This window comes from Lepidochelys kempii, chromosome 4 (genome assembly GCF_965140285.1).
Source record: "Lepidochelys kempii isolate rLepKem1 chromosome 4, rLepKem1.hap1, whole genome shotgun sequence".
NCBI lineage: Eukaryota > Metazoa > Chordata > Testudines > Cheloniidae > Lepidochelys > Lepidochelys kempii.
The window spans coordinates 139,082,157-139,108,830 of NC_136383.1; the positions used below are offsets into that span (position 1 = coordinate 139,082,157).

Here is a 26,674-nt window from a genome sequence, read left to right on the forward strand (position 1 = left end):
GCTGAGCTGACCCGGGTGTCAAACACAAAGGCAGGCTGTTAGGGTGTCCCCTAAGGGGGACCCAGGCACTTCATAACTCCAGCCTTCAATTAGCCACGACAGCGAGTTAAAGACCAAGGAAATAATATAAAAACAAGCATCACAAAAGGGTTTAAGCAGTGGAACATTTGGTAATTAACTTTTACAGACATAAACACACAGACACAGCCCTGGAACTCCAAATGGCAGCATGGGAGACTCAGGCCATCCATTTGCCCACTCTGCGCCTCAGTTTCCCCATCGATTACATGGAGGGGATAACATTTCCTGCCCCTGCCAGGGCAGGCAAGCCATTACGCAATTTCATGTGTGAAGGCCCCGATCTTGCGACTGGATCCGTAGAGCAGCCCCTGGAATGGAGCCCCATGGCAGCCCCTTCATTTTGTGCTCGTGCCATGAAGGGCTACTAGTCTTCTCTGTATCCCTGCAGCAGCTAGAGGCGCCAACTGAGAGCCAGGCCCCATTGTGCCGGGCGCTGTACAGACACAAAGCCCGCAACAGCGCCTGCCCCAAAGAATTTGCCATGGAAATAGATGAACGGGACAAGGTTTGGGAGGGGAAACCGAGGCACAGCGAGAGGGGAATGTGACATCCCCAGGGCCATGCAGCAGCTCAGCGCTGAGCTAGAAATTGAACCCAAGGGTCATCTATCCATTAGCCCGCACTGCCGCTATCCATGAACATGTGGACGGCGTGTTGCAGAGCTGGGCCCTACACATGTTTCACACTGGCTCTCTGAGCCCCCTGGCAGAATATGTCATCGCCTTGGGAAAGAGAGCAGAGATCACTCACCCGCTGGAAGGGAATGAGAGAGGCAGCCCCCCGCCGCCACAGGACAGCTACACTAAGGCCGCAGCTGCTTGTCTCTGCCCATTTAAAGGGCTGGCCCCAGGAAGGCAACTCAGTAGGGCCCTGTTCCCGTGCAGGTGTGTGAGAAGTAGCACAGCCCGCTAGTAGGAGGAACGGAGGCAGACCCACCATTCGGTGCCTCACGGGACTGGGCTCCTTCGAAGCGTCCCTCCAGCTCCCCCGCCCCTCCCAAAGGCTGGGCCTCCGCTGACGGGGGGGCAGGGAAAGCGAGAAGGCATGCAGCCCCCACTCCTTGCACGGCAGGACATCCGTGGGCACACGCTTCCCCACCCCCTTGGCGCCCACAGCTGTACCCATGTTCTGCACAGGGCACGCCATTGGCAGGGGCAGGGCTGCCCAGGGAGGCAAAAGGGGCCGTTTGCCTTGGGCCCGCAAACCGAACGGTCGCTTCTCACCGAAGTTCGGCTCAGCAGCCTCTGTCATGACGCGGGGTTTCCAGGCCGAACCCGTGTGACGCCGGGCCCCCTAGAGAGAGAGAGCGGTTCAGTTTTGTGAACCATTTCCAGGAGCAGCCCGGAATGGCTTCTACCCCGGTGACAAAGCCCCTGGCTCCTCACCCCAGCCTGGGCTCTGCCAGGGTTTACAGAGTATCACCTAGGCCAAGCTTCTCCGACGTAACCTTGCCCTAGATCCACTCTCGTGGCCTCCTCCCCAGCCACACTGCCGCTGCTGGCAGCTGTGCATTCAGAGGGGTTGTACTAGACAATCTCCACTCCCACCTCCAACCCGGTCTCTGTCTCCTCTCCGTCTCCACATGCTGTCTCTGTGCAATTCACACACGTCAGCAGCCTTGCCTGTAGCCTCACGGGAGTGAGCAATGAGGGGGCAGAAGGGGCATCAAATATCAGATGCATTTTGTGTGCGTCAGGGGCAGGATGGGGGAAGGAACAATAACCTCTCTCGGACTGTGCACTTCGGACAATAAAACACACCGGGAACTAGAAAGTTTCATAGCATTTCATTTGTAACCACAGTGAAATCTGCAGTATTGCATCTAAGGCATAACAGGTGATAACATACACATTCTGGCTCCCTCCCTTCCAGCCCACATTGAACAACAGGTGACCCAGGAGAGGCTCCGCATGTCCCTGGACTTCTTGTCTGTTTTGGTGATGGGATGGGATGCAGCAAAAATACAAAGTGCAGTAGGCGGACAGACAGCTCCTTTGTGCTGCGACATGAAATTAACGTTCATTTGATCTTTCTTCTCTCATGATTTAGGGCCCCGTTTTGCCCACTTAAGTCCGTGGGAGCAGCAAATTCTTCTGAGAGCAAAATATGGCCCTGTGGTTTGAACTAGGGAAAGTGGAGGGTATTATAGGGGGATGAAATTGAAGAAATACCCTCCAAATGTTTTTGTTCTATGTAATGGTTTATTTAGGGAATCTGAAATCAGTAGCCTTTATTAATGTTCTTTTCCCTCCATTGAACAGCCACCCTGGTTTGTTATGGTAGGGTTGCTCGGAAGTGCTGGGAAAAACACAGTGGTTTCTTAATGCAAGACGGCTTGTGAGAGTTTGAGTTGTAAATGTGGGTTTGCTCTAGTAGGGTTACTTGTCAGTGCCGGGTGCACAGAGTGGTTGTTGGTTTGGGTTGCTAATAAGCATCTGGCTGCATGCACTGGTTTGTTATAGCAGGATGGTTTATCCTTGCTGGGTTGCTGGCACTGAGATTTTCTTTCTGAGAGGGTTGGAGGTTATATAGGAGTGTGCTGGGATAAGGAGTTTCATGGACTCTGCAAGCAGATGCAAGAAGAAAAGGGAGGTGGAATTTTCTGCCTGATTCCCAACTGCAGCCTTGATGGTGCCTCTTTGCAATGAGTGCAGAGTAAGGAGATCCTGCAGCCAGCAGAAAGTACAGCACATAATACGTTGACACAGGCTGGGTATGGAGGAAGGAATAAATGAGACACCCACATAGACACAGGTGCATCTGCAAAACATACGGAGCCAACAGATGTGAAAAGGACATGAAATATTGGGTGCAAATAACACAGGGAGTTGTCCATACACTTCTCTTTCTTAGCCCAATCTTCTTAATGGAGAAAGGCTGGACTCTAATTTAACCCAACTTTGACTAAAACGCAGCAGTCTAATGTCTACAAACAAAGAGGGCTGCAGTTTCTGACCTGAAATGCCTGTCAGTGGGGCTGGGGGCTGTTTGTGGAGCTGAATGGCAATCGTATAACTGCATCTGGCATTGGCCACTGCTGGAAGACAGGGTACTGGGCTAGATGGACCGTTAGTCTGACTCAGTCTGGCCATTCTTATGGTTAGGAAGAACCGCCCCACCCCACCCCACCCCCAGCCATCAGCAGGCTATTCCATCACTGACTTTGACAGAGTTTCTTGCACCTTTTTCTAAGCAGTTGGGGTTGGCCACTGTTGGAGACGTGATATTGGGATAGATGGAACCTTGATCTGAGCCAGCCTGGTGATTTCTTTTCAGAGCTGTGTATGGTCTTCAGGGCAGGGCCTGTTGCCCCTTGTGATTGCAAAGACTGGCATGTTCTGGTGCTAATCGCAATAATTAATAACAATGTATAAGGGATTTAGGGCTTGTTTCGTCTCCTCTCAATCCAGCAAAGCACTTAATTATGCGCTTCTTCGGGGCTTCCATTTAAACACATGCTTAAGCTCCGTGCTGGATGAGTATCACAGGGTCGCTAAGGGTCACCTTTCATTGTGACTTGCTCTCACTGTGCACTTTGCATGGAGGGTTCAGGTACTTAGTGAAGCCGACCTACTGGACCAAACTGTCAACCCACTGGAGTCAATGCAAAAGGTTCCATTTACTTATTATTATTAGGGGGAGGGATAGCTCAGTGGTTTGAGCATTGGCCTGCTAAACCCAGCGTTGTGAGTTCAATCTTTGAGGGGGCCATTTAGGGATCTGGGGCAAAAACTGGGGATTGGTCCTGCTTTGAGCAGGGGGTTGGCCTAGATGACCTCCTGAGGTCCCTTCCAACCCTGATATTCTATGATTTCAATGGGGCTAGGATTGAGCCCACAGACAATGAAAATAGTGGAATAACCTTATTGGAAAGAGACATGGGTCTTCTCACCTTTCACGTCCTTATTTTGGAAAGTGCTAACTTACTAGGGTAATGGACACAGAACAACAACCTGAAAAGACCAGATCCGTCTAGTCTAGGATACTGCCTCCAAGAGTGGCCAAGGCTAGAAGCTTTAGAAAAAGATATAAAACCCTTTTCATCCACCTAGCTATACCAGGGGGGAAATTAGTTCCTGATCCCAGCTAGTGATCAGCTTACGTCCTGAAGTATGAGGATGGGCAACGAGAGGAAATGCAAATGCTGTTCTCATACAGAGAAATATGCATGTTCAAATATTGCGATCCTTACTCAGGCACAACTGCCACTTACTTAAATGGGAATTTGGACTGAGTAGGAGCCATAGAATTTGGCCTCCAATCCTTTAAAAAAAGAGAGAGAGAAAAGAAAAAAATGTATTAGGCTATTTCCCTCAATAATATCATGTGGCAGTGAGTTCCACAGGTTAGATAGTGAGTGTGTCTTAAATTATTGCCTTTTATTCCCAAATCCTGATTTAGAAGTTGAGGGGCATTAAACTGATTGTAATGTTGTATATTTCACTAGTGTTGCCATAATGTGATTTAACATTGCAGTTTGAGTGACACGTACATGTTTCTTCGGGGGAAGGGAGGGAATGGGAAACTAACATTGCACTGTCTGGCTCATGTGCTTATTCCTTCGGTATGTATTCACTCTGATTCCATTTAGCATGTTTGCAATGATACACTGTGAGGAGGAGGGTAGCTGTCTTGGAGGGGATGCAGATGGAAATGAAGAGTGCTATGGAAAGAAATCCTTGTAGCCCTTCTGAAAGCAAAACCCTCACTGAAGAGCGAGGGAGGTTTGCTCCAGTAATTACAATCAAATCCTGCCGTGCATTTGGTTGCTCTAGATTCTAATTCTATTCCTCTTCACAGTTTGATCCTGCAGTCCCTGTGTAGGCAAAGATCACACCCATTGACCTCAGCAGGAGCAATAGGTGCATTGTAACTCGCTTTAGGCTACACAGTGCTTTATATACCAGCTAAATTCATCTACATTGCACAGAGGGCGAAACTAAGGCAGAGAGACTTATGCAAGGCCACCGAGAAAGGTATGACTGGAACTCAAGAGCTCTTGGCTTGTCAGCCACTCAGCAGATCACTAGCCCACATTTCCTTTGCTAAGGACTGCATGATCAGTCATCTACACTGTCTCCGCAAAGCCTCGCAGAGTCTAACCAAGCCATACCAGACAAGGCCGTTTCTCAGTGGTGCACTGATATTCAAGCTTTACAGAATGCAGCATATAAAATAAGGGTAAAATAACAAATATTCCAAACTGGTATCAGTTACATGCTGCTTCTGAAACATTATTGTGCATACTGCATCGTTGCAAAGTTATAGCTGCTTTTTGGCAACAGTCTAGCATCCAAGAGCATGTGTTTCTTTTCCTTCTCTGCACTGCCACGCAGGCCGATGTGGAGTGGTCACTGATGTCAAACGGTGCCGTGCAGTATCCCAGGATGTACTAGACTCTCTGGCCCTCACCGGTGCCGGTTCAGCTGAAAGGTTTGACCAGTTTCATAGCAGCGTAGTTCTAAGAAAGGGAAGGAAACGAGAGGGGGGAAAAGAACAGACATAAAGCAAATACAATATAATGGCACATATATGTTAAAATGTTCTTCCTTCACATTGCTGCATGGCCCCAGCTTCATGGCAGGAACTGGTATAGAACTCACATCCTCAGGCTGCTAAAAGACAGGTCTATTACATGTGAGCTAAAAGGGACTCGCCTCTGGTTAGCAGCAGTACAGGGCTTTTGATACACAGGCAAGTGGTTCTGATTCCATCCAGTAGAGAGCAGAGGTGTCCGTCGTACTCACTAGCCACTAAACCATTGTAGTTACTCTCCAATTCTGTTTTCTCCTTCCATCTTATTTTTAAGATATCGAAAGTCGCACCTCTTCCCACACTAGTGTGTGCAGGGTGCTGCTGCCTGTCTCCTCCCATCAGCCCCGGCCTCAAACAGCCCCGCCACCAGCCTCCTTGCTGCAACTGAGTTTTAAACCCCCACTGACTTGCTCCAATCGCTCTGTCTCTTTCTATTCCCACTGTCCCCTTATCACCTGCTCCCTCTCTGTGCTCTTGTCCAGTCTCACTGCCAGGGATGCAAGAATCTTCTTCTCTGCAGATCCTACCCTCTAGAACAGACTCCCTGTATTGCTCTGACCTCAGCTGAAAGCTTCCCCTCTCTCACTTCCTTGTGTGTTCCTCTTAGTGCATTTCCCCTCTGTTATTGGCCTCATGGTGCAATGTGGCATTCCCCCCAACACACATCCCCATACGATATCATCCCCTTACTGTTTTCTGTGATTTCGAGCACCTTCTGCGAACCCTTGCAACTTTGTATACTGCAAAGTGTCTTGCGATACAGGTTGCACGGAAGGAACTATACAATAAAGCCAGGGCATGTCACATTCTACTGTCGGCAGAATGCCCCCTTGAGAAAGGAGATGATAGTAACATGCCGGTTAAAGGCTGGTTATCAAGACCATAATAGAAACATGTTAATAGGCGTGTTTATATCATTTGGAAAGAGCTATATTTAAACTAGCTTTGATTCAGACACACGCCCCCCCCAGCCAAATTGGAAGTTTCTTCTAAACACACTGAATCTAATTGGTACAAGATGTTCTGTCTTAGAATCATAGAATCATAGGACAGGAAGGGACCTCGAGAGGTCATCTAGTCCAGTCCCCTGCACTCATGGCAGGACTAAGCATCATCTAGACCATCCCTGACAGATGTTTGTCCAACCTGCTCTGAAAAACCTCCAATGATGGAGATTCCACAACCTCCCTAGGCAATTTAGTGTTTAACTACCCAGACAGTTAGGATGTTTTTCCTACTGTCCACCCTAACCCACCCTTGCTGCAACTGAAGCCCCTTGCTGCTGGTCCTATCCTCAGAGGTTAAGGAGAACAATTTTTCTCCATCCTCCTTGTAACAACCTTTTATTTACTTGAAAACTGTTATCATGTCCACCTCAGTCTTCTCTTCTCCAGACTAAACAAACCCAATTTTTTCAATCTTCCCTCATAAGTCATGTTTTCTAGATCTTCCATCATTTTTGTTGCTCTCCTGTGGGCTTTCTCCAATTTGTCCACATCTTTTCTGAAATATGGTGCCCAGAACTGGACACAATACTCCAGGTGAGGCCTTATTGACGTGGTATAGAGCAGAAGAATTACTTCTCGTGTCTTGCTTACAACACTCCTGCTCTGCAAGGAGTCACTCTGTTGTTTTTAAAAGACAAAAACTAAAAGCAGGTTACAAGCAAGCTCTTTTGAAAAGCACAAGTAAAGTTTGACTATAGGCATCATGATAAATTACAGCGCCTAGCGGATTAGGAGGCTGTTTGCCAATTGAGCGTCGCTAATAATGCCATAAATCAGGCGAGCAAAACTGGGGCTGCTTACCAAAAGTCATTAGAAAAGCCTCCAGTGGAATAGAACTTTCTAATTAATTACACACCATTTGTCTTTCCGAGTCTATCCTCCAGAATAGTATTATTTTTATGATTTGACTGGTTCCCTTTTGGAGGGGAGCAGGTTTCCTGTCCAGCTTTGAATTTCTATTAACGAAGTGCTGAAAGCCAACTAGGATTATCAATCAGTGCAGAAAGCAAGCTGTAATTAGAATGAATGGCAATGGAAGCAAAGCTGAGCTTGCATAGCACAAATAGAGCTTGAAAGGGGAGTAAACAGCTGTGTGAAAAAGAGAGCAGAATCCAGCTGGAATGAGCGTTACATTTTTGTATTTTGGTGGCCGCTAAAATCTTTACAATAAGCACTTTGTCAGGTAGATAACTTTACTGGGGTATTCCCTACATTTCATAGATTCAGAAGGCCAGAAGGAACTGTTATGAGCCTCTAGTCTGACCTTCTGCCTAACAAAGACTAGAGAATTTCATCCAGTGACAGGCCTATTGGAAGGCAATATCTTTCCTTATTAAGTCAAGCTCAAATGGAAAGCCCATTTAGGTCGAAGGGGGTCTTTTCCATTAACTTCAGTGCACACTGGATCAGGCCCCAAGTGAGTGGTACTGAGCCTGACAGCAGGTGCTGGAACTAGAGTATATCTTTTAGAAAGACATCCAATCTCAATTTAGAGAGTTCAAGAGATGATGAATTTACCACAGCTCTTGGTACGTTTTTCCAGTAGTTAATTACACTTGCTGTTAAACACACCATCTTATTTCCCGTTTGAATGTTTCTAACTTCAGCTTCCAGCCACTGGATTTTCTTATGTTTTAGCCTGCTGATTAAAGATGCCCCGATGACAGACAAGGTAGAGGGTATATAGAAGGACAGGAATTTTCCAGGGAACATCACCATCAGAGTCCTTATGTGCAAAGGTAATGGTAAAGATTATAAGTGGCAACCACTGTATGAGTAAAGTTAGTTCAGGCTGTCAAGTAATCTGGCTGTGTGGAACAGTCTCCACTCGATTCAGGAACCTCAGACTACCAGCTTTTCAATATTTTGTTTCCATTTTTGCAAAACCTGACAAATTTTAGAGACAATCCACCAAACCTTGCAGTTTTCCGCTCAAAACCAGGATGTTTTTTGAGTGGAAATGGCTTCATCGTCAATTGAAAAAGGTCAATTTCCAATCATCTGCCAAAGTTCAATATTTCTGTAGCAAAACCCACAAAACTGGGATTTTGGTACATTTCCGTGGGAAAATGTGGTATATGGCAAAAAATTCATGAAAAAAAGCAATGGACTCACAAAGCAGCATGGAATGAAAGTGCAAATAGGGTTTTCTTTTTTTAAATATTGCCCAAAAATATTTGCTGTTTGCACAAAGCCCCAGTGGGAGGAAGGACATTCTTGTGAGTAAATTTTGAGATTAGGCCTGAGGAGATCTTTGTTCTATTCCCAGATCTATCAGAGACTTGCTTTGTGACTTTGGAAAAGTCACTTAGCCCCTGAATCGGCTAAACATGTGCTTAAATCCACCCCTAAGTCCTTAGGTGCTCTGCTCATCTGGGGCCTTCTCAATTCTCCCCTCTGTACAATGGGTGAAATACCTCCTCAAGCTCACAGTTCAGTTGTGGAGCTTAATTCACTGACATTTCTAAAATGAGCTGAGGACTTAACCAATTAAATCAACTGTAAAGCTTCCCTTGACTTACGTGGGGGTGCAGAATCAAACTGTGAGAGCCATGGATGGCAGGAACTATGCCAGGGAAAATTACTACTATCGAAAGCCCATGGCTTAGACCTATGGATTGGCCATTTTGCTCTTGGAATGTCTGATGACACTGGCTGCCAGAAACTGGCATTATTACACTGGGCATGGGAATCAATCCATGAGTCAGCTGGCTTGTTTCTGTTTCCTGATGGGTTCCTTTCTGCCTGAAATTCAAGGGCTCTTCAAGCTGTCATGAGATAAGAGGGAAGGTCTTCTCATGGATTGGTAACTGGTTAAATGATAGGAAACAAAGGCTAGGAATAAAAAGTCAGTTTTCAGAATGGAGAGAGGTAAATAGTGGTGTCCCCCAGGGGTCTGGAGGGACATTCAACATATTCATAAATGATCTGTAAAAAGGGGTAAACAGTGAGGTGGCAAAATGTGCAGCTGATACAAAACTACTCAAGATAGCTAAGTCCCAGGCAGACTGTGAGGAACTATAAAAGGATCTCTCAAAACTGGGTGACTGGGCAACAAGATGGCAGATGAAATTCAATGTTGATAAATGCAAAGTAATGCACATTGGAAAATATCATCCCAACTATACATATAAAATAATGGGGTCTAAATAAGCTGTTACCACTCAAGAAAGAGATCTTGGAGTCATTGTGGATAGTTCTCTGAAAACATCCACTCAATGTGCAGGTCTATAAAATCATGACTGGTGTGGAGAAAGTAAATAAGGAAGTGTTATTTACTCCTTCTTATAACACAAGAACTAGGGGCCATGAAATGAAATTAATAGGCAGCAGGTTTAAAACAAACAAAAGGAAGTATTTTTTCACACAACACGCAGTCAACCTCTGGAACTCCTTGCCAGTGGATGTTGTGAAGGCCAAAGCTATAACAGGGTTCAAAAAAGAACTAGATACATTCATGGAGGATAGGTCCATCAATGGCTACTAGCCAGGATGGGAAGGGACGGTGTCTCTACCCTCCATTTGTCAGAAGCTGGGAATGGGCAACAGGATGGATCACTTGATGATTACCTGTTCTGTTTATTCCCTTTGGGGCACCTGGCATTAGAGCCACTGTCGGAAGACAGGATACTGGGCTAGATGGACCTTTGGTCTGACCCAGTATGGCTGTTCTTATGTTCTTATATTATGTTCTATTCAGAGTAAGCCTTAGCTCCTGCATTGTCAAGTCCCTCAGAGTCTCTGGTGGAGATGCACCCCAGGTAAGGACATGGAAGCAGATTCCACACACCTCAAGATCTGGGACCTTTGACAACATTTTCCTAGCTAATACAAAGTGAGGAGGGCTCTCTAGCTCTGTACTCATAGGCCCATCTATGGAAAGACAATTCCTCCTTGGATAACATCCTGTGACACTAAATAACCTGGGCAAGTTTAGTGATGAGCACACAGTAGGAGGGCTTAGGGGGGGAAAAAAGAACCAAGAAAGCTGTGGATCACCCTGATGAACCGCTGAGGAAATATACGCGTTTCAGTGACCCAGCACAAAGGACCTCCAGCAAAAGAAGCATCCTTTATTTGAGAAATGAACATACCACCAGAAGACGCTTCTACCCACGGTATGGATAGCCAAGTCCACAAGTGTGCACCTCAGCTACAAGAACAATGCTTGCTGGCAAAAAGTAAGTGTGTGGGGCTTAGGGGCCCATGATGCAAAGTATCGTGCAAGATGCTTGATGTCTCTCTACAACAAAGTCAGGGAGAAGAAAACTGAGCAAAGCAGCACAGATAAGATGTTGCATGGGATTACCTTTGCTGAAGAGACAAGCATTCACTGAAGAGACAAGACTGAATGAAGCTGTGACTCCAGTCTTTAAACTAGCAGACCTCCCACAGTTCTATAGAGCTAGACTAGAACAGCTGTGGGTGGCTGGCCAGGAGCATTCACAGCACTGAACTAAAATCCTGCATCCTTTCACATATGCCAGGTGTCCAAGCACACAAAAGACATGATGTGCTCCATGCCTTCAACCAGGATATTGGACACACCCTCCGAAAAGCATGTGAGGAAGACTCTGACAATAGCAAAAATTATTCCAAGGGATATCTTTCAAATGAAACACAGTTTACTGGATCATTTGACCCAGGATGCCAAGCACGATCTGTGTCTGAGGCACTATCGGCACTGATGTCCATGATATTGGATGGTCCAAACATTAAAACTCAGAACAAATTTCCGTTCATCCAACTACACTTAGGTTGGCACACCTGTTGCTGTACAACAGCAATATCCATCGCCGTGAAGTACCACAACACAGCTTGAGAAAGATCTTTACCAATCAACATTGGTTTGACATTTCATGCACAGACACGAAAAAATGAGTGAGTGGATACCATCTTTCAATGTGGATTGTCCAACTCCTAAGACAGTGTCGGCCATCTGTCCCAACGTGGCAAACAGTGCATGCCAACACTTGGATTATGAGAAATGTTGTCTGTCTTCTAAAGATTTGTGGTGGTCCATTCACTACTGTGGATGACATAGACCACAATCCCAGCTCCAACACAGCCACAGACTCCTTCCACAGAACTGGGATATCATTTTTTCAGCATCTCAGTACTCAAGTAGAGGGAGTTGTCTGGGAGATTTCCAGCCCAGATCATGAGACTGCAGCATCAGTGATGGAGACTATCATCACTTCCTGAGTCTTACACAATTGTCCCTCCCTTGATCTTGAAGAAAACCAGTGCTGCCATCCCGGCAGCAAAGGTTGACATCAAGACTGATTGCCAGCTGATTACCCAAGCCCTGCAAGAAGAATGCAGGTGGCTTGAACAAGTAAGACAAGCAGCAAGCCTGGATACCTTCAATAGAGATCAAGACATTTCCTGGGCAGTTTACTTCGCCAGCAGACAGCCAGTGCCAGATTTCACCCCAATCATTACTGAGTTTCTGCTCTTTCCAGGTGACTCCAAGTCTGTGGCAATGGTTCAGCATGCCAGGAGGTGATCAAGAGGGTTGTACACCACCTAAACCCATGCCAAGTGCCCCTGACTGCTGTGAATCAGCCCATAACCAAACAGACACAGTCGACCTGGCCTGCTGGGTACGGAGAGGACAAATCAGTCATTATGCTGGGTGGTCTTCATCTGGAAATGGCAAGTCTGAAGCTGATTGGAGATTGGCTAGAGGACAGTGGATGGACGGAAGCCCTTGTTCAGGCCAAAGTGGCCTCCCCAGCAATGGCTGATCCTTCTAGAAAGTGTCTCATATTGCATGAAGTAGGCATGCCCACCAAGTAACGGCCAGCAATCTGTACATCTTGGTCCCAAATGCAGACACAGAAGATCTCAGGGAAGGTGAGGCCTCCGTGGGGTATAATAAATGGTGTTGTCAGGTGCACAGCTGGCTCTCAGCTTGTTTGCTAGGCAACCCAGCAAGCTCCACTGGCCCAAAGAACCGTCTCCAAGTGGCTGTGCTTCCTCACTGGGCAGGGGAGCCAGCAGCCAGCCGTGTGAGCCTTGCGGCAGCACCGGGGCTGCTCAATACGTCCTACGCCCGCAGCTGTGTTTGCTCTGCTCCTGGTTCCAGTCCTTGTTCCCGCCCTGCTCCAGCCTGCCTCTAGCCCTTCCTCCAACCCTCACACCAGCCAGGACTCCTGTCCGCTCCAGTCTAGTCCTTGCCCTGCTCCTGATTCTGACTCCGGTTCTGACCTTTGGCTTGGCTCCTCGACCCTGGCTCCAGCTTCACCCTCGGCCTGCTGCCTGACTCCCGGATCTACACTCACCATTACTCTGAACTGCCACCGCAACCACCATGCAAGATCCTGCTCTACCGACTAGGTAGGCTGCCTGTGCCCCAGCAGCTTGGAGTGTGAGCAGCCCAAAAAGACCAGACATAAGGAGGGTGCAGGCATAACAATGTGGTGGTCCCTCCTGGAATGACCCCGCGGGAGCCAAACTCCCCCTTACAGAGTCCGTCAGGGCCTTCCAGGAACTGCAGACCAAGGTTGCTGCACTTTGGGATGAGAATGCAGTCTGGCGGGCCCAGGCTGTGATGAGACAATGACACAGGGATGCCACCCTCCAAGCCCCGGCGGTGGCTACAGCCGCCGACCTTCACGCATACTGTCCGCAAGCCCATGGTCCCCCAGGTTTAATGGGGACTGTGCCCGGTTCTGGGAGTTCTTGAATCAGTGTCGCCTGCAAGTGTTGAGGTCACCCCTTCTCAGAAAAGAGTGCAGACTTAGTTAAACTGGACACCAAAGACATTGCAGACTCTGTGAGGGAGGCTGAGACTCTGTGAGAGAGATTGAGAAGATCGGGCAGCAGCAGTTCCACATTTGTAACAGAGACAAGACAAAATCAAGCCATTAACAGAGCCTATCAAGCAAAATAAACTCCCTTTGTTCAGCAGACCTCCTGTAAGGGAGATCTCCAAGACCAAATTGCAGGTCTCATGGGGAATGGGATGTTTCAATATACTGACGACTGTGAAAGACTTTCTTGTTTCTTAATTCATTTTAGGCTGCGTGTTTATGTAAACTTTTATATAAACTGCCTTTTTGACACACAGCGATATCCAGTAATGCACAGATCAATCTGATATAGTGTTATTAGCAAAGAGATATGTCACTTTCTGTTCGTGAAGAGAAATTTGTAAACTTATTGTGTTATTTTTCTACATAATTAATATTTCAGTAAAGACACTGGTGACATGCTACAGAGCATGTTAATTATCAATATTTTTGTGCAAGCTCAAGCCCTCGCAATCCATTGCGTTAGTTTTTAGGACACCTAATACAATAGGAAGGCAAATGTACAGAAATAAAAACCACTGGGAACCATAAATAATCAGTAACAGAAAAACGTCAATAGAAAAATTGCATTCAGAATTGTAAATGCTGCCGCAGAGGGAAAGACTTCAGAGGAGACAGGAGTTCCCTGTGCAGAGAAACCCACAGGGAGCGGAAGAGTGATTGGCTCAGCGGAGGAAAGAGAAGCTAGGATGCTCTAGGGAGAAGCCAGAGGCCTGCAAACCAAAGGGAGGTCGTGTTAAACCCAAGCTGTGGGGAAGCCGCTTGGGGGCTTGGAGTTAGGAAGTGAGCCAGGGAAACAGCAGCATATCAGAAGAAGCAGCCCTAACTGCTTAATAGACGGTCCTTGAGCTGGAACCCAGAGTAGAGGGTAGACCTGAGTTCCTCTAACAGCCCTGAAGAAGGGGCGTACAAGCCCAACAGAAGGAAAATTTAGCCTAGGATATGGCTGAAGACTGACCCCAAAGGACGGGCCAAGGAATAAACCATAAGGAGGTCAAAAGCTCTTTTGTGTTGGGACATTTAATGAACATTCAAACTGGACTTTTTTGTGAACCCGGAAGGGGACTGAACTGTTTGGGCCTTGGCTGGACGGCTGAGCCATGGAAGACCTGGTGAGAGGCAGACAGCCTGCAGGAGGCACCAGGGACAGGGGCCCCTTGCAGCATCGCACCCTGACACAAAGGGGAGCTAGGGGTAGTAAGGACACTACCTTCGAGCACCACCATTCAGGAAAGAGGTGGACAAACTGGAGGGAGTCCACAAAAGAGCAACAGAAATGATCAAAGGTCTAGAAAACCTGACCTCTGAGGGAAGGTTAAAACTGGGCCTGTGTAGTCTTGAGAAAAGACGACTGAAGTGGGGGGGGGGCTGAGAGTCTTCAGATGGGCCAGAGAAGTTACAAAGCAACCGGGGATCAGCTGTTCTCCACGGCCACTGAAGGGAGGACAAGAAGTCATGGGCTTCATCTGCCACAAGGGAGATGTAGGTTAGATATTAGGGAAAACTTTCTAACTCTAAGGGAGGCTGTGGAATCCCCATCATTGGAGGTTTTTAAGAACAGGTTGGACAAACAGCTGTCAGGGATGGTCCAGGTTTATTTGATGCTGCCTCAGCACCAGAAGATTGGCTAGACGACCAAGGTACCTTCCAGTCCGACATTTCTATGAGTCTATAAAAATCCTTAAGCTCTCTGCTGCTCTGAGACCTTTAGCTCTCCGTGTCTCAGTTTTCAGCTTTTATCTCACACCCTTTGTCTGTATAGATCAGTGGCTCTTTTCCATAATGCAACTTCCCCAAGTTTCCCCTCCCATTTACTTGGAACACCCTCCTCCATCCTTCCATTACCAATATGGGAAGGAAAGGCAGTCACAACCCACTGACACCTGCTCATGACTCCCAAACTGAGAATATATGCGTGTAAGCTCTTCAGGGACTGTCTCTTACTGTCTGTACACGCCACGCCTAGCACACTGGGGCCCTGCTGTTGGCTGAAGCCTCTATGGACTACTGTAATCCAAATAATAATAATAAAGGCTTGTCCTTTAATGTATGCACTCTGAATTGTAACAGTGACTCTTGCCAAAGATCTGTATGTTACGGGTATCTAGAGTGACCAGACATCCCAACATTATCAGGACCTTCCCAGCATTAGGGGCTTTGTCTTATATATGGAACTGTGCCCCGCCCCTGAAAGAAAGTGTCCCGATTTTTCACACTTGCTATCTGATCACCCAAGGGGTAACCCCAATACAGAAACAATCCCCACTGTTCTAGCTTTAGTACCAAAGGTTGATATTTAAGAGAAAGGAACTAAATCTCCAAATGGGATAGACAACCCGGTGACCCAAAAATCTGGGGGAAGCCATTTTAAATATATAAAAACAGAAACATTCCATGAAACAGTCTAGCTTTCACAAAAGATGACTAAGCCTGTCCAAAGTAAAATGAAATACAACAACAATTTGCTAGGAACAGTCAGAGAAAAACACAAGCAATAATGAATGTAAATTAATATTTAGAGCTAAAGGATTTTTCTTTCTCTCCACTTAGTTTTAGTACCATAATATTGTAACAAATCCTAAACCACTGGAAATGTAAAGGAGACAGTAGGGATAGAACGGAGATCCTCCTGCTCAGAAAGAAGAGTCCCTGCTACTTGAGCTAAGGAAAATTGCTTGTAGTATAGGGCATAGGAAACACAACTGACCATTTCTGATTCTGTCCAGCAGAGGACGGTGCTTCGCACTTGTCTGATTATGTCTTTTTAAATAATAGTTAGCATGTAACTGATCCTTTCTCAGATGAGGCAAGTATTATTGTCCTTTAGTAAAGATGGGGAACCGGAGATAAAGAGACGTCTCTAGAGTTGAAAGCCAGGGACTCCAGAGCTGAAATCTTTGTCCCTCATATCTTTGTCCACAAGCACAATCTATTGTGTGTGATCTCAAATGGTTTGAAAGAGATTACAGTGCTTAGGAGACTTGAACACTTTGCTTTATGGCTGCACACGAAGCAATCTGCAAATGCAGCCTCTCTCTTGGATAAAGATATAAATTACCCCAAAAGAGTGTGTGTTGGCGGGGGGTTACAGATGTACACGGCACAGAATTTGTTAAGTGCTGGAAAGAAAGAGGTCGGTCATTTTTCTATCAGTCTGGGGAAGGGAGGAATGGGATCCAAAACACAGCATGAATTATTTCAGTGTTTTAAAAACAGGAGGATTTGAAACCCATCCCCAGGCCAAGCTGGAAGGCTGGAGGTTTGGTTATTTATTTATTTTGTTTTGCAAATGGAATTGAACACAAGGCAGAAAAAGCCACTGTGCTGATTAATGAGGTGGGATCCTTTCCCCTCTGTTCCATACATTATATCAGCGGAACACTCCTTCCAAGCCCTGATAATAAGAGATTGGGCTGCTTGGATCCCTGTAAACTATCCTGCATCTTTAACCAATTACATTTGAACATACTTTCACTCCTGCTCAATGGAGGGGGGTGGGGAAAAGCTGCCTTTCTCTTCAAGTCAGCAGCAGCGCTTTCCATCCCTGGATGGCCTTCCACTTGGGGATCTCAAAGCACTTTGGAAATCAATGAAACCTCACCACCTACCCCGCGAGGCTGGAATTAGTATAATCGCCATCCCCATTCTACACATTGGGGAAACTGAGGCACAGAAAAGGTATATGACTTGACACACAGCAGAATCCAGACAGACAGACCCTGGAAACCCCCACGATCCCCATCCCTGGGGCAGTTCATTGGCGCTAGCAATGGAGATAAGGCTAGTGCGGGCCGACCATGACGAGGTGTGGCTGAGAAAACAAGGACATGCCCACGCTAGGGCTATGGGCGGAGTTGTGCCGACGGCAGGGCAGTGGTGGGAGATGGGTAAGTAAAATGCTAGCGTAGCCACGGCATGGGGGTTGGTTCTAATAGCTGCCTGGGGGGCCTGGCAGTGTTTCTCCAGCCCCTGCTGACATCGTACCGGGAAGGCGTAGATGAAAATCCCGATGAAGAGCAGCAGGATGAAGACCACGACGGCGACGAGAAAGACCCACTTGAAGCGCCGCCATAGGATGTACTTCATGGTTTTGTAGGGGGAGGTGAACCACAGGAAGGAGGTTTCCGGGCGCCTGCAACCAGGACCATCAGGGTTAGCTGTGAGCTCACTGCACGGGATGGCCCCCTCAGCCTTTAGCGACTGCTGAGCACGACAGGCATCTCTAAGGGGGACTGCGCCCAGTCGGACGCGCCGCGGAATGTGCCAGCTGAACCCCCACACAGTGATCCTGGGTGCGTCCAGGCAGAACATGCCAGCTGAGCCCCCACTAGGTATGCACTGACCAGATGTCCCCATGGTACCATCTGAACCCTCTTGGATACCATGGGTACATCCTGGCACTACATCCCATCTGAGCCCCCGTGGATGCCATGAGTACATCTGGGCAATACGTGCCATCTGAGCCCCCTTAGAGACCACGGGATACAGGCAGGCAGTACGTGCCCTCTGAGCCCCCTTAGATACCCTGGGGTACAGGCGGGCAGTACGTGCCCTCTGAGCCCCCTTAGATACCATGGGGTACAGGCGGGCAGTATGTGCCATCTGAACACACACACACACAGATGGTAACGAGCTATAATGCCCCACTATAAGTGTTTGCTGGATTGGGCCTCTGTAGATTGTGACCTCTTGTCACAGGGGCCTGTCTTTTCAACTTGCTTCTAAAGTGTCCCAGGTCCCTATGGTTGAGTTAGAATCAACAAGCTCTTACTTGGGGTCCTCCAGCTTCGGGTTCATGTTTGGCTCGTCGCGGCCCATCCCCGCCGGCCTTTCTTCCTGCTCCTGCTCTGTCACAATCTCCAAGGTCATTTCCAATTTACCCTGCATGGGAAAAGAGGCAGGAAATAGAGTAATTGGCTCTGTGGAGCAAAACACTGAATTGGGAAAGGAAAATTGTTTCAGGGCTTCGGCCAATGGCTAACTCTTAGGGATCAGGGTGATTATCCCACATCTGCTACTGCTGGATTTGGGTACTGGCCACAGGACGCTGGACTAGATGGACCATGGGTCTGATCCAGTCTGGCAATCGTTGTGTTCCTCTGTTTCAAATTAGAACTCTCTGTGCTAGGAGGCTGAGCTCGATTCAACCATATTTTTTTACGCCAAGAACATATCCCTTCCGTCGATTCTTCCATGAAAGCGCTAGCGAATAAGTGTACAGGCTGCAATGTCTGAGGAAACAACCAATATTGAGCCACTAATGGAGAATATTTGCAAAAAGTGAATTTTCAATATGTAATCACGCGCGTTCACTGGGGTCTAAGTACTCATCCAGTCAGGGAACAGACACGTGCTGTACCACGTGACCTCAATGACCAATCAGAACAATTCAGTTTTCCAACTATCAAACTCTCATTCAGGGACCATCATTTTGATCTGTTTCTATGGTGCCTAGCACAATGGGGCCCTGGTCAATGACTGAGGCTCTTAGGGCACACAAATTAATAATCATGAGAAATTTGAGAATACAAAACAAGGCAAAGTTCACTACAACAAATGATTTGTTCTGAATTATTTGCCCAGTGCTATGACAAAAGCTGGAAAACCCTTAACAGAGGAAGGATGGACCAGGGTTTAGGGCACTAGCCTAGACCCAAGATCAATTCCCTTCCCTGCCACAGATTTTCTTTGTGACCTTGGGCAAGTCACTTAGCCTCTCTGAGCCTCAGTTCCCCACCTGTACAACAGAGATAAAAGCAAAGATGATGTCAAGTGAGCCAAAGGGACTTACTGCTATGGTCTTCTTCTCTTCTGCCTCCACAACACAGGGCCACCAGCCCTTGACAGCTTTCTGCTCAAAGAGCGACACAAATCGATCAGAGGACAAGGTCTCATCCAGGATGTTTAAGGAGCACTTCTCAGCCGTCTTGGTGGGTGTTGGCATCCGGTTGAGGTCCATCTGAACAGAACCTGCAACGTTGAGCATTTACAGGTTGAGCATAAATCACATCTCCCAGGATCTGGAGGAAGATTGGGTTCGGGACAGGCTGGGGGTTCCCTGATCCCATGGCCCCAGCCATAAACGTTAACACGTGGCATAACGGGCACCGAAATCAGGACTGGATTTCCCTATGAGCTCAGCTCCCATTGTGATACCATCCGGCAGCTTTTCTCAGGAACTTAGTGCCCAATGTGCGGAGTGCTGGCCCCAAATGGTTGAGGACCAACTTATTTAAGACCTTGTCTCTCCCTGTGCCCTAGTGCCACTGGGGCAGTCAGGGGGCATCTGGTTTGTATAAGAGCAAGGGGCAGCTGGCAACATTCTCCATTCTCAGGGTCTGGCTACACTGCAATGTAAGCTCAGGGGAAGTGGGGCTCGAGTGGAATCCTGGGCTTGAACATCTACATTGTATTTTAACGCTATGTTAAGACCTTTCTAACCCATGCTCGAACCTAGGCTTGGGCGTCCACACTGCAGTGCTCAGACCCGAGTCAAAGTCACCATATCCCAAAGTCCCTAGCAACCCCTGCCGAAACGTGGCCACTGTAGCCCTAGGACCATGGTGCACTGGGGGAAAACTTTACTGCCCGCCCTACACATTACCAGGAAGCAGCTTGCTTTGGGAAAGGTTTGATGGATTCGCTCACCCTTGCAAACCCAGGCGGCTCTCTGATAGTGTGCTTGGAGATAGGAGATCAGAAGAGAAGGGGTTAACGCTGGCCTGAGCTGCTGCTTTTTGCAAATGGGAGGTAGCTTCCCTTCTCAGTGGAGTGGATTGCAGACTGTTGGGACAGAGAGGCCTGAGGAAGTTGTCCCGTGGAATCGTGGGATACTTCTGGCTCTCTCCTGGGACCCAAGTCAAACAGGGCCGTGTCTACACTGCAGTAAGCCTTGGACCCTGGGTCCCGACTTAACTCACTCTTGGACCTTCCAGCCATGCAGGGCCCTGGGACCCTGGGTCCAAGTCCTGGGTGAGCACCAGTGCAGTGTAGACGGAAGGGGTGTGAGGCTTGAGCCCGAGCTTGTGCTGCAGCATAGACATACCCTGAGCTTTGGAAGTCACTCCCTCTTGGTTTGACATAATTCAGGGTATGCTGCAAGCCATGCTGGCTTGCCTGAGCTCGGAGAGCCTGGCAGGCCACCAGCGGGAGCGTGAAGAACTAGGGACTATGGGAAGAATGAGATCTCCCTTTGTAGAGAGCGTTGAGTTCTATAGATGACAGATCTATCTATCACTCAATAGACATAATCAGCTGCCTCGTTTATATGTGCATCTACGCTGCGTATAATTCATTGCTTACAGCGCTCTGTTAGACGCCTGACAAAAGGGCCTCCCAATTTTGGTTCTCGCTTTGCCAACGTTCAGCAGCCTGAAATGCGGATTTCACGTTGTCCAGTCTCTCAAGTTAAGCAGAGGTTTTCTACAGGGAGGTTAGAACAGTGTTCAGATAAGGAACCACCTAAGGAAATCCCAGAATTAATTGCTCCAGTGTGGTGGTGGGGTCGATGTGCGGCTGGAAGCACAGAAGAGAGGTAATGCTTTGGTCCTGACCATTTGTGGACAATAAAGACCCCACAGCAATATTTTCAGGGGGCAGTCTGTTAGCCCAGATGTCCTGCTTCCCACCCCGTTGGGTATTTACATTCTGCCTGCCCCACCCCTTCCACCTCTGCAATTTCAATTGGATACAATTTGCCTCCTCACTTCCCGTCCCAAACTGTTTTGTCAAAAATTCACTAGTTGTGAAGGATCTTGTTTTCTCCCTACATTGCCTGAACTAGCCATCTTCTAAATCTTACCGCTCCATGGTCCCAGCTAGCCTGATGGGGGCTGGGAACTTCGAATGCACCTAAGTGACTTAGGAGTAGGGGATTTCTCCTTCTAAGTCACTTAGGAAATCTCACCCCTGGATCTTGCTAGTGCATTTACAGCTTGAGCATAGATCACATTTCACAGGATCTGGGGGGAGATTGGGGTCTGGGACCGACTGGAGGTCCCCTGACCCAACCATTAAGAACTGCAAGAGGAACATCACCTAGGTCTGGTCGCCCACTGCCACTGCTCCAACACCGTACTAGCCTGGGAGAGAAGTGGAGTATCTAAAGTTAGACAGCAAAATGCGTCGCAGACACCTACATGCTGATGCAAAGAGGGATTTAGACAGATAAATGCTGATCCAGGCACCTCCTTTGCCTCAGCCGGCGTTTAGGTGACTCCCAGTGGTATTCGGGTGCTCGACTTAGGCAGCCATATTTGAAAGTGGGGCCCAGCCTCGCTCTTTGCGTGTTCAGAGCCAGCAGTGACGAACGCAGAAGAGCTGCCCGGGGGAGTCAATGAGAGACAAGGCAGAGGAGGTAACATCTTTCATTGGAACAGCTTCTCTCCCTCTCACTAACAGTGGAGCCCATAAAGATGTCACCGCGCTCACCTTGTCTCTCTAGTACCCTGCGCCCGACATGGCTACAGCTACCCTGCAAACAGGAAGAGTAAATGAGATCTCCAGAGTTGCCCCTTGGCATGCCCTTGGCAGCTGTTCTGACCAGTCACCGGTGACGCTCTGTTGTGCTGCCTGCCGCAGTCTGCAGAGAGGCAAAAGCTGCTCTCTGAGATGGGTGGTCATTCGCCTCAGGAGGACATGCAAAGCTGGACCTTAAGCCACTGTGTCACGTGTCCCCCCGAACCGTGGCTGGGTTAGACTAAGCCCCTCACAAGAGGGTCCTGAGATCCTCTATGTCCCTGGGGTGGTGTGTGCATACCGATGGCCCTCAAAGATATCATCTCTCTCTGCACTGCATCGTTAGCTGAACACAGAAACTTTTACCATGATCTATCCCGGTGTATTGTGATAATAATGCAAATCTTTAGACCCATGTAAAACAAAAAAAGTGGCAGATTACATTATTTTTCTGGCAACTGGCAAATCCATTAAAAAAAACGGCCAGGCTGGTCAAATGCTGGCCAGGTAGTGACCCTACTTTGGCCCCTTTTCCCAGTGCTTCTTCCCCACCAGTTCTTTCCCAACGGCCCTTTCTGCCCAACAGTTATTCCCAGAATTCTGTGGCCTGTCCAGGCTGGGCCCCATATCCACCCCACTGCCTGTCAGTGAAGACACAAGGGGAAGCTGTCTCCAGCCTAGAGTCATGGCCAAGGCTAACTTCTCTTGCTTGCTCTGGAGTCTGGGCTGCATTGTGCCTCCCTCAGGCAGTCACGCCTGATCGTATGGTTAAATTCACTGTGCCAAGCACTCCCGTGCTAAGAGCCAGGCCATTGCTCCAAGGCCGACCAGCCGTCATCCTTGGAGAGGCGCCGGGGACACTGACAATGATACCGCGCATGTCACAGGGCCGTTCCCCCCAAGAGAGTCCAAAGTGCTTTGTGGGCGTAATCGAAAGCCCCCCTGAAGTCAGTGGGAGTCTTTCCAATAGTGGCAGGCAGCGGGGAAGAATGGATGAGAGCCTGGGAGGCTGAGTTCATTGCTGGCGGGGTACGGGGATTGGGGGAGAGCTCCTGCAGTGGGAGACCAACATCACTTTAAGAAATTTTGAAGTATTGGCAACACTAATTGTCTCTCTCTCACACACAAACAACTCAGAGGGGGGAGTCAAGGGAGTGCAAAAATCAAAAACCAGACCAAAATCACAGCGTGTACACGTTTAATCTTCGGCTTTTTGGATTTGTCTTGTGGTGTTTGAACCATGGTGGTTGGCCAAAAGCTGCTTCAGGGAGACTCCATCCCTTTAACATGCAGCGGAGGCTACAAGTCCCAGTGGGTGCAGGGTATGATGGGACTGGTGGCAACTGAGGGTCGGGGGGCAGAGTACCCGGGCTGCGGTGAATGGGGAAGGTGGTTCTCCCACAGGGCTCGAGCCTGCCTCTCTTACCCAGCTACAGCATCCAGTGGGTGGGACTCACAAGCCCCTTCTCCCTGGGCCAGCGGGCGGCTGCCTTTTTTCACCTGGCTCATTTGTGCAGGTTCCTGCGAAATGTGAGACTTGGGGGGGCAAATACATTTGCAGGGCTGGAGGAGGGTCAGATGCGGGGGCTCCAAATTAATTATTTACATTGTTGGGGGTTGGGCTCGGCTCCATCAGGCACGAGCGAGAGCAGGACCAAAAATCTCCTAGTTAGGATTGGGTGTTCCTGTCACAAAACAACACATCCCTCCATCTGCAGTGTGTGGAGACACACATGCCCCCAGCAGAGAAGCCAAGCACAGTCCCCCAAAGGCTCACAAATCATGAGTCAACTCCAAAAATTATGAGATTTAAAAAAAAAATTTAATATGGACTTCTTTGGTCGGTCTTTTTTCTTTTTTGATCCCGCCCCACCATGCATGTGTAATTCAGTGTTGCCAGCTCTTCCAAATTTGAGTGAGATGATTTTGGCCCATGTGTTCTTTTCTCCCCCAGTTACTAACACTGTTTTCCACCAACTAGGTTATTTGAACTGCTTAACCCTTTACAGGTAAGGAGATCCAGTACAACTGCCAAGGAGGGATTTTATGCTACCCTTCCCTCTATAAAAAGGAAAGGAGGACTTGTGGCATTGGGGTGGGGAGCAGCAGTTTTCGCTCAGGTCCGTTGCCCAGGGCGGACCAGGCCCGACAGTAGAGTGAAGGAGGGAGTTCCCCTAACTGGCTCCAGCGAAATCTGGGGGCGCCCTCCGCTGGCAGCACAGTTGAGGCCCGTCACTTTACAACTGCTGGCCATGATACTCCGGCGGGTGGACCGACGGCTCCACCATGGCCATGAGTCACCCCTCTAAGGCCCTGACGGGCGCAGTAGTGAGGATTACACCGCAGGGACCGGAATGTCAGCACGTGGGCTCTGCACTCGAACACACGCGCACGCGCAGTGCGTTACCCTCGAGAGCCAACACGCAGGCCGCCGGGAGCCTACGTGCCATTGACTGAGTCTGACCCCACGAGACCGAAGCCCCGCAGGACAGGCCCAGCAACCCCACGCTGCATCCATGGTGGAGAAACCCCAGAGGTGTTTCCCCGACCACCTGTCCCTGCGGGAGGTTCCAGGTGGCCCTTAGCTGGTCAGCTCGGTACAGGAGTGAGGAAGGGGGGGGAAGGGGAGGTGGACGAGGAGCACTCTCGGGCCCAGAAGTAGCTCCATCCCCTTCCTCACACCAAGCTCAGCATGCCCGGGACGCCGAGCCTGTCCCTGCACTGACCAGCTCGACAGCATCATGACAAGAACCCGCAGGAACCCGCACAAATGAGCCAGGGGAAAAAGGGCAGCCGCCGCTGGCCCCGGGAGAAGCGGCTTGTGAGCCCCGCCCTGTGGATGCTGTAGCTGGGTAAGAGAGGCAGAATCGAGCCCTTCGGGAGAACCACCTTCCCCGTTCACCGCAGCCCGGGTACTCTGCCCCCCGACCCCCAGTGGCCACCAGTCTCATCCTGTCCGGCACCCACTGGGCACTGGGACTTGTAGCCTCCTGCATGTTAAAGGGACAGAGTCTCCCTAGGGCAGCCTGGCCAACCCCGGCAGCTCAAACACCACGAGACAGACCCCAAAACCAGGTGATTGGCTCAAAAGCATGTGAAGTTTTGAAAACACAACCTAACTATGTAGTTTTGGCCTTTGGAATTTTTAACAGCCCCTGCCCCCAGCATGGGATTTTGGGCCCCACTTGCAGGAGCTCTCACCCCACATTGCCCATCCCAAGTTCAGCACTCAGTTCTGCTCCCCAGCCGGAGCCCAGCTTCTCCTGCAGCTCCCAGTTTTTCACCCTCCTCCTTCCAAGCCCTGGGGACTGCAGCAGAGCCCCTTCCCTCCCTCTCCCAGGCCAGGTGTTGCAGGGGGAGGGGAAGGATATGGGGTTGTACCATCCGGTCCCCATTGCTCACAGGGGTCGGGGGACAAGTGGTGGAGCCGCCCTGAGCTGCTGGGGTCTCTGCTCCCCCCTCCCCTCCTGTGAAAGCAGCGTGGGCTCCTAAGAGTAGGGGAGAGAGCCCTGCCAGCTTCCAGCAGCAGTTCTCATTGGCTGCTCTTCCTGGGAGACAGGGCAATAGGAAAGGCAGCCAATCAGAGAGGGATCTGAAATGCATGTAGGGATTGGAGGTTCTGACTTCGCCCCAACCTGGCTTCCAGCCCTAGCCCCGCTGGACTCACCCCCTCCCCTGTCAGGGTGAGGTCTAGGGTTGCCAACTTTCAAATTGCACAAAACTGAACACCCTAGCCCCGCCCCTTCCTCGAGGCAACGCCCCCTGCCACGCCACTTCCCCGAGGCCCTGCCCCCCACTCACTACATTCGCTCTCCCTCGGTGGCTCACTCTCCCCAACCCTCACTCACCTTCACTGGGCTGCGGCAGGGAGTTGGGATGCAGGAGAGGGTGACAGCTCTAACTGGGGCTGTGGGCTCTGGGGTGGGGCTGGGGAAGAGGGGTTTGGGGTGCAGGAGGGGGCTCTGGGCTGGGGATTGGGATGCAGGCTCCATCTGGGGGTGCGGGTTCTGGGGTGGGACTGAAGGGTTCAGGGTGCAGGAGGGGGGTGCAGGTTGAGGCAGGGGGTTGGGGTGCAGGGGGGATGAGGGCTCCAGCTGGGGGTGTGGTCTTTGGGGTGGGGCTGGGGATGAGGGGCTTGGGGTACACAAAGGGGCTGTGAGTTTGGGGGGGGCTCAGGGCTGGGGCAGGGGGTTGGGACTCGGGGTGGGGGTGCAGGCTTACCTCAGAAGGCTCCCAGTCAGCAATGCTGTAGGGCTAAGGCAGGCTTCCTGCCTGTCCCGGCACTGTGCTGCAACCAGCAGGTCCAGCTACTAGGCGGAGGGGCCAGGAGGCTCCGTGCACGCCTCTCACCCTCAGGCACCGCCCCTGCAGCTCCCATTGGCCGCGATTCCCGGGCAGTGGGCGTGTGGAGCTGGTGCTCTGGGCGGGGGCAGCGCGCGGAGCATCGTGTCTCCCCCGCATAGGAGCCGGACTTGCTGGCTGCTTCCGGGGCGCAGTGCAGTGCCAGAACTAGCCTGCCTTAGCCCTGCAGCACTGCTGACTGGACTTTTAATGGCCCAGTTGGTGGTGCTGGCCGGAGCCGCCAGGGTCCCTTTTCGATGGGGCGTTCCAGTCGAAAACCGGACACCAGGTCACCCTAGTGAGGTCCCTGCAGGTCAGGGATGAGGCTCGGCGGGGGATGGGAAGGGCTGGTGCTGAGGTGCCATGCAGTTCCCTTTGGGGGACAGCAGTGGCCATGCTGGGCCCAGTCCAGAGCTGGGGCAAATGGACGTCAGT

General features: G+C 49.6%; 1 protein-coding gene across 4 annotated transcripts in view; it reads right to left on the reverse strand.

The window, feature by feature from the left end:
* Window positions 1–1,852: 1,852 nt before the first annotated feature.
* DYSF (dysferlin) overlaps window positions 1,853–26,674 on the reverse strand; it is a 307,503-nt gene continuing 282,681 nt past the window's right edge. For all 4 annotated transcript variants that reach the window (XM_073343024.2, XM_073343025.2, XM_073343023.2 and 1 more), the window contains 4 exons: window positions 19,233–19,411; window positions 18,213–18,322; window positions 17,426–17,573; window positions 1,853–5,542 (listed from right to left, as the gene is read on the reverse strand). In XM_073343024.2, coding sequence (XP_073199125.2) covers window positions 5,504–5,542; window positions 17,426–17,573; window positions 18,213–18,322; window positions 19,233–19,411 — 476 coding nt within the window. In that variant the 3' untranslated portion in view covers window positions 1,853–5,503. The remainder of the gene's footprint in view (window positions 5,543–17,425; window positions 17,574–18,212; window positions 18,323–19,232; window positions 19,412–26,674) is intronic.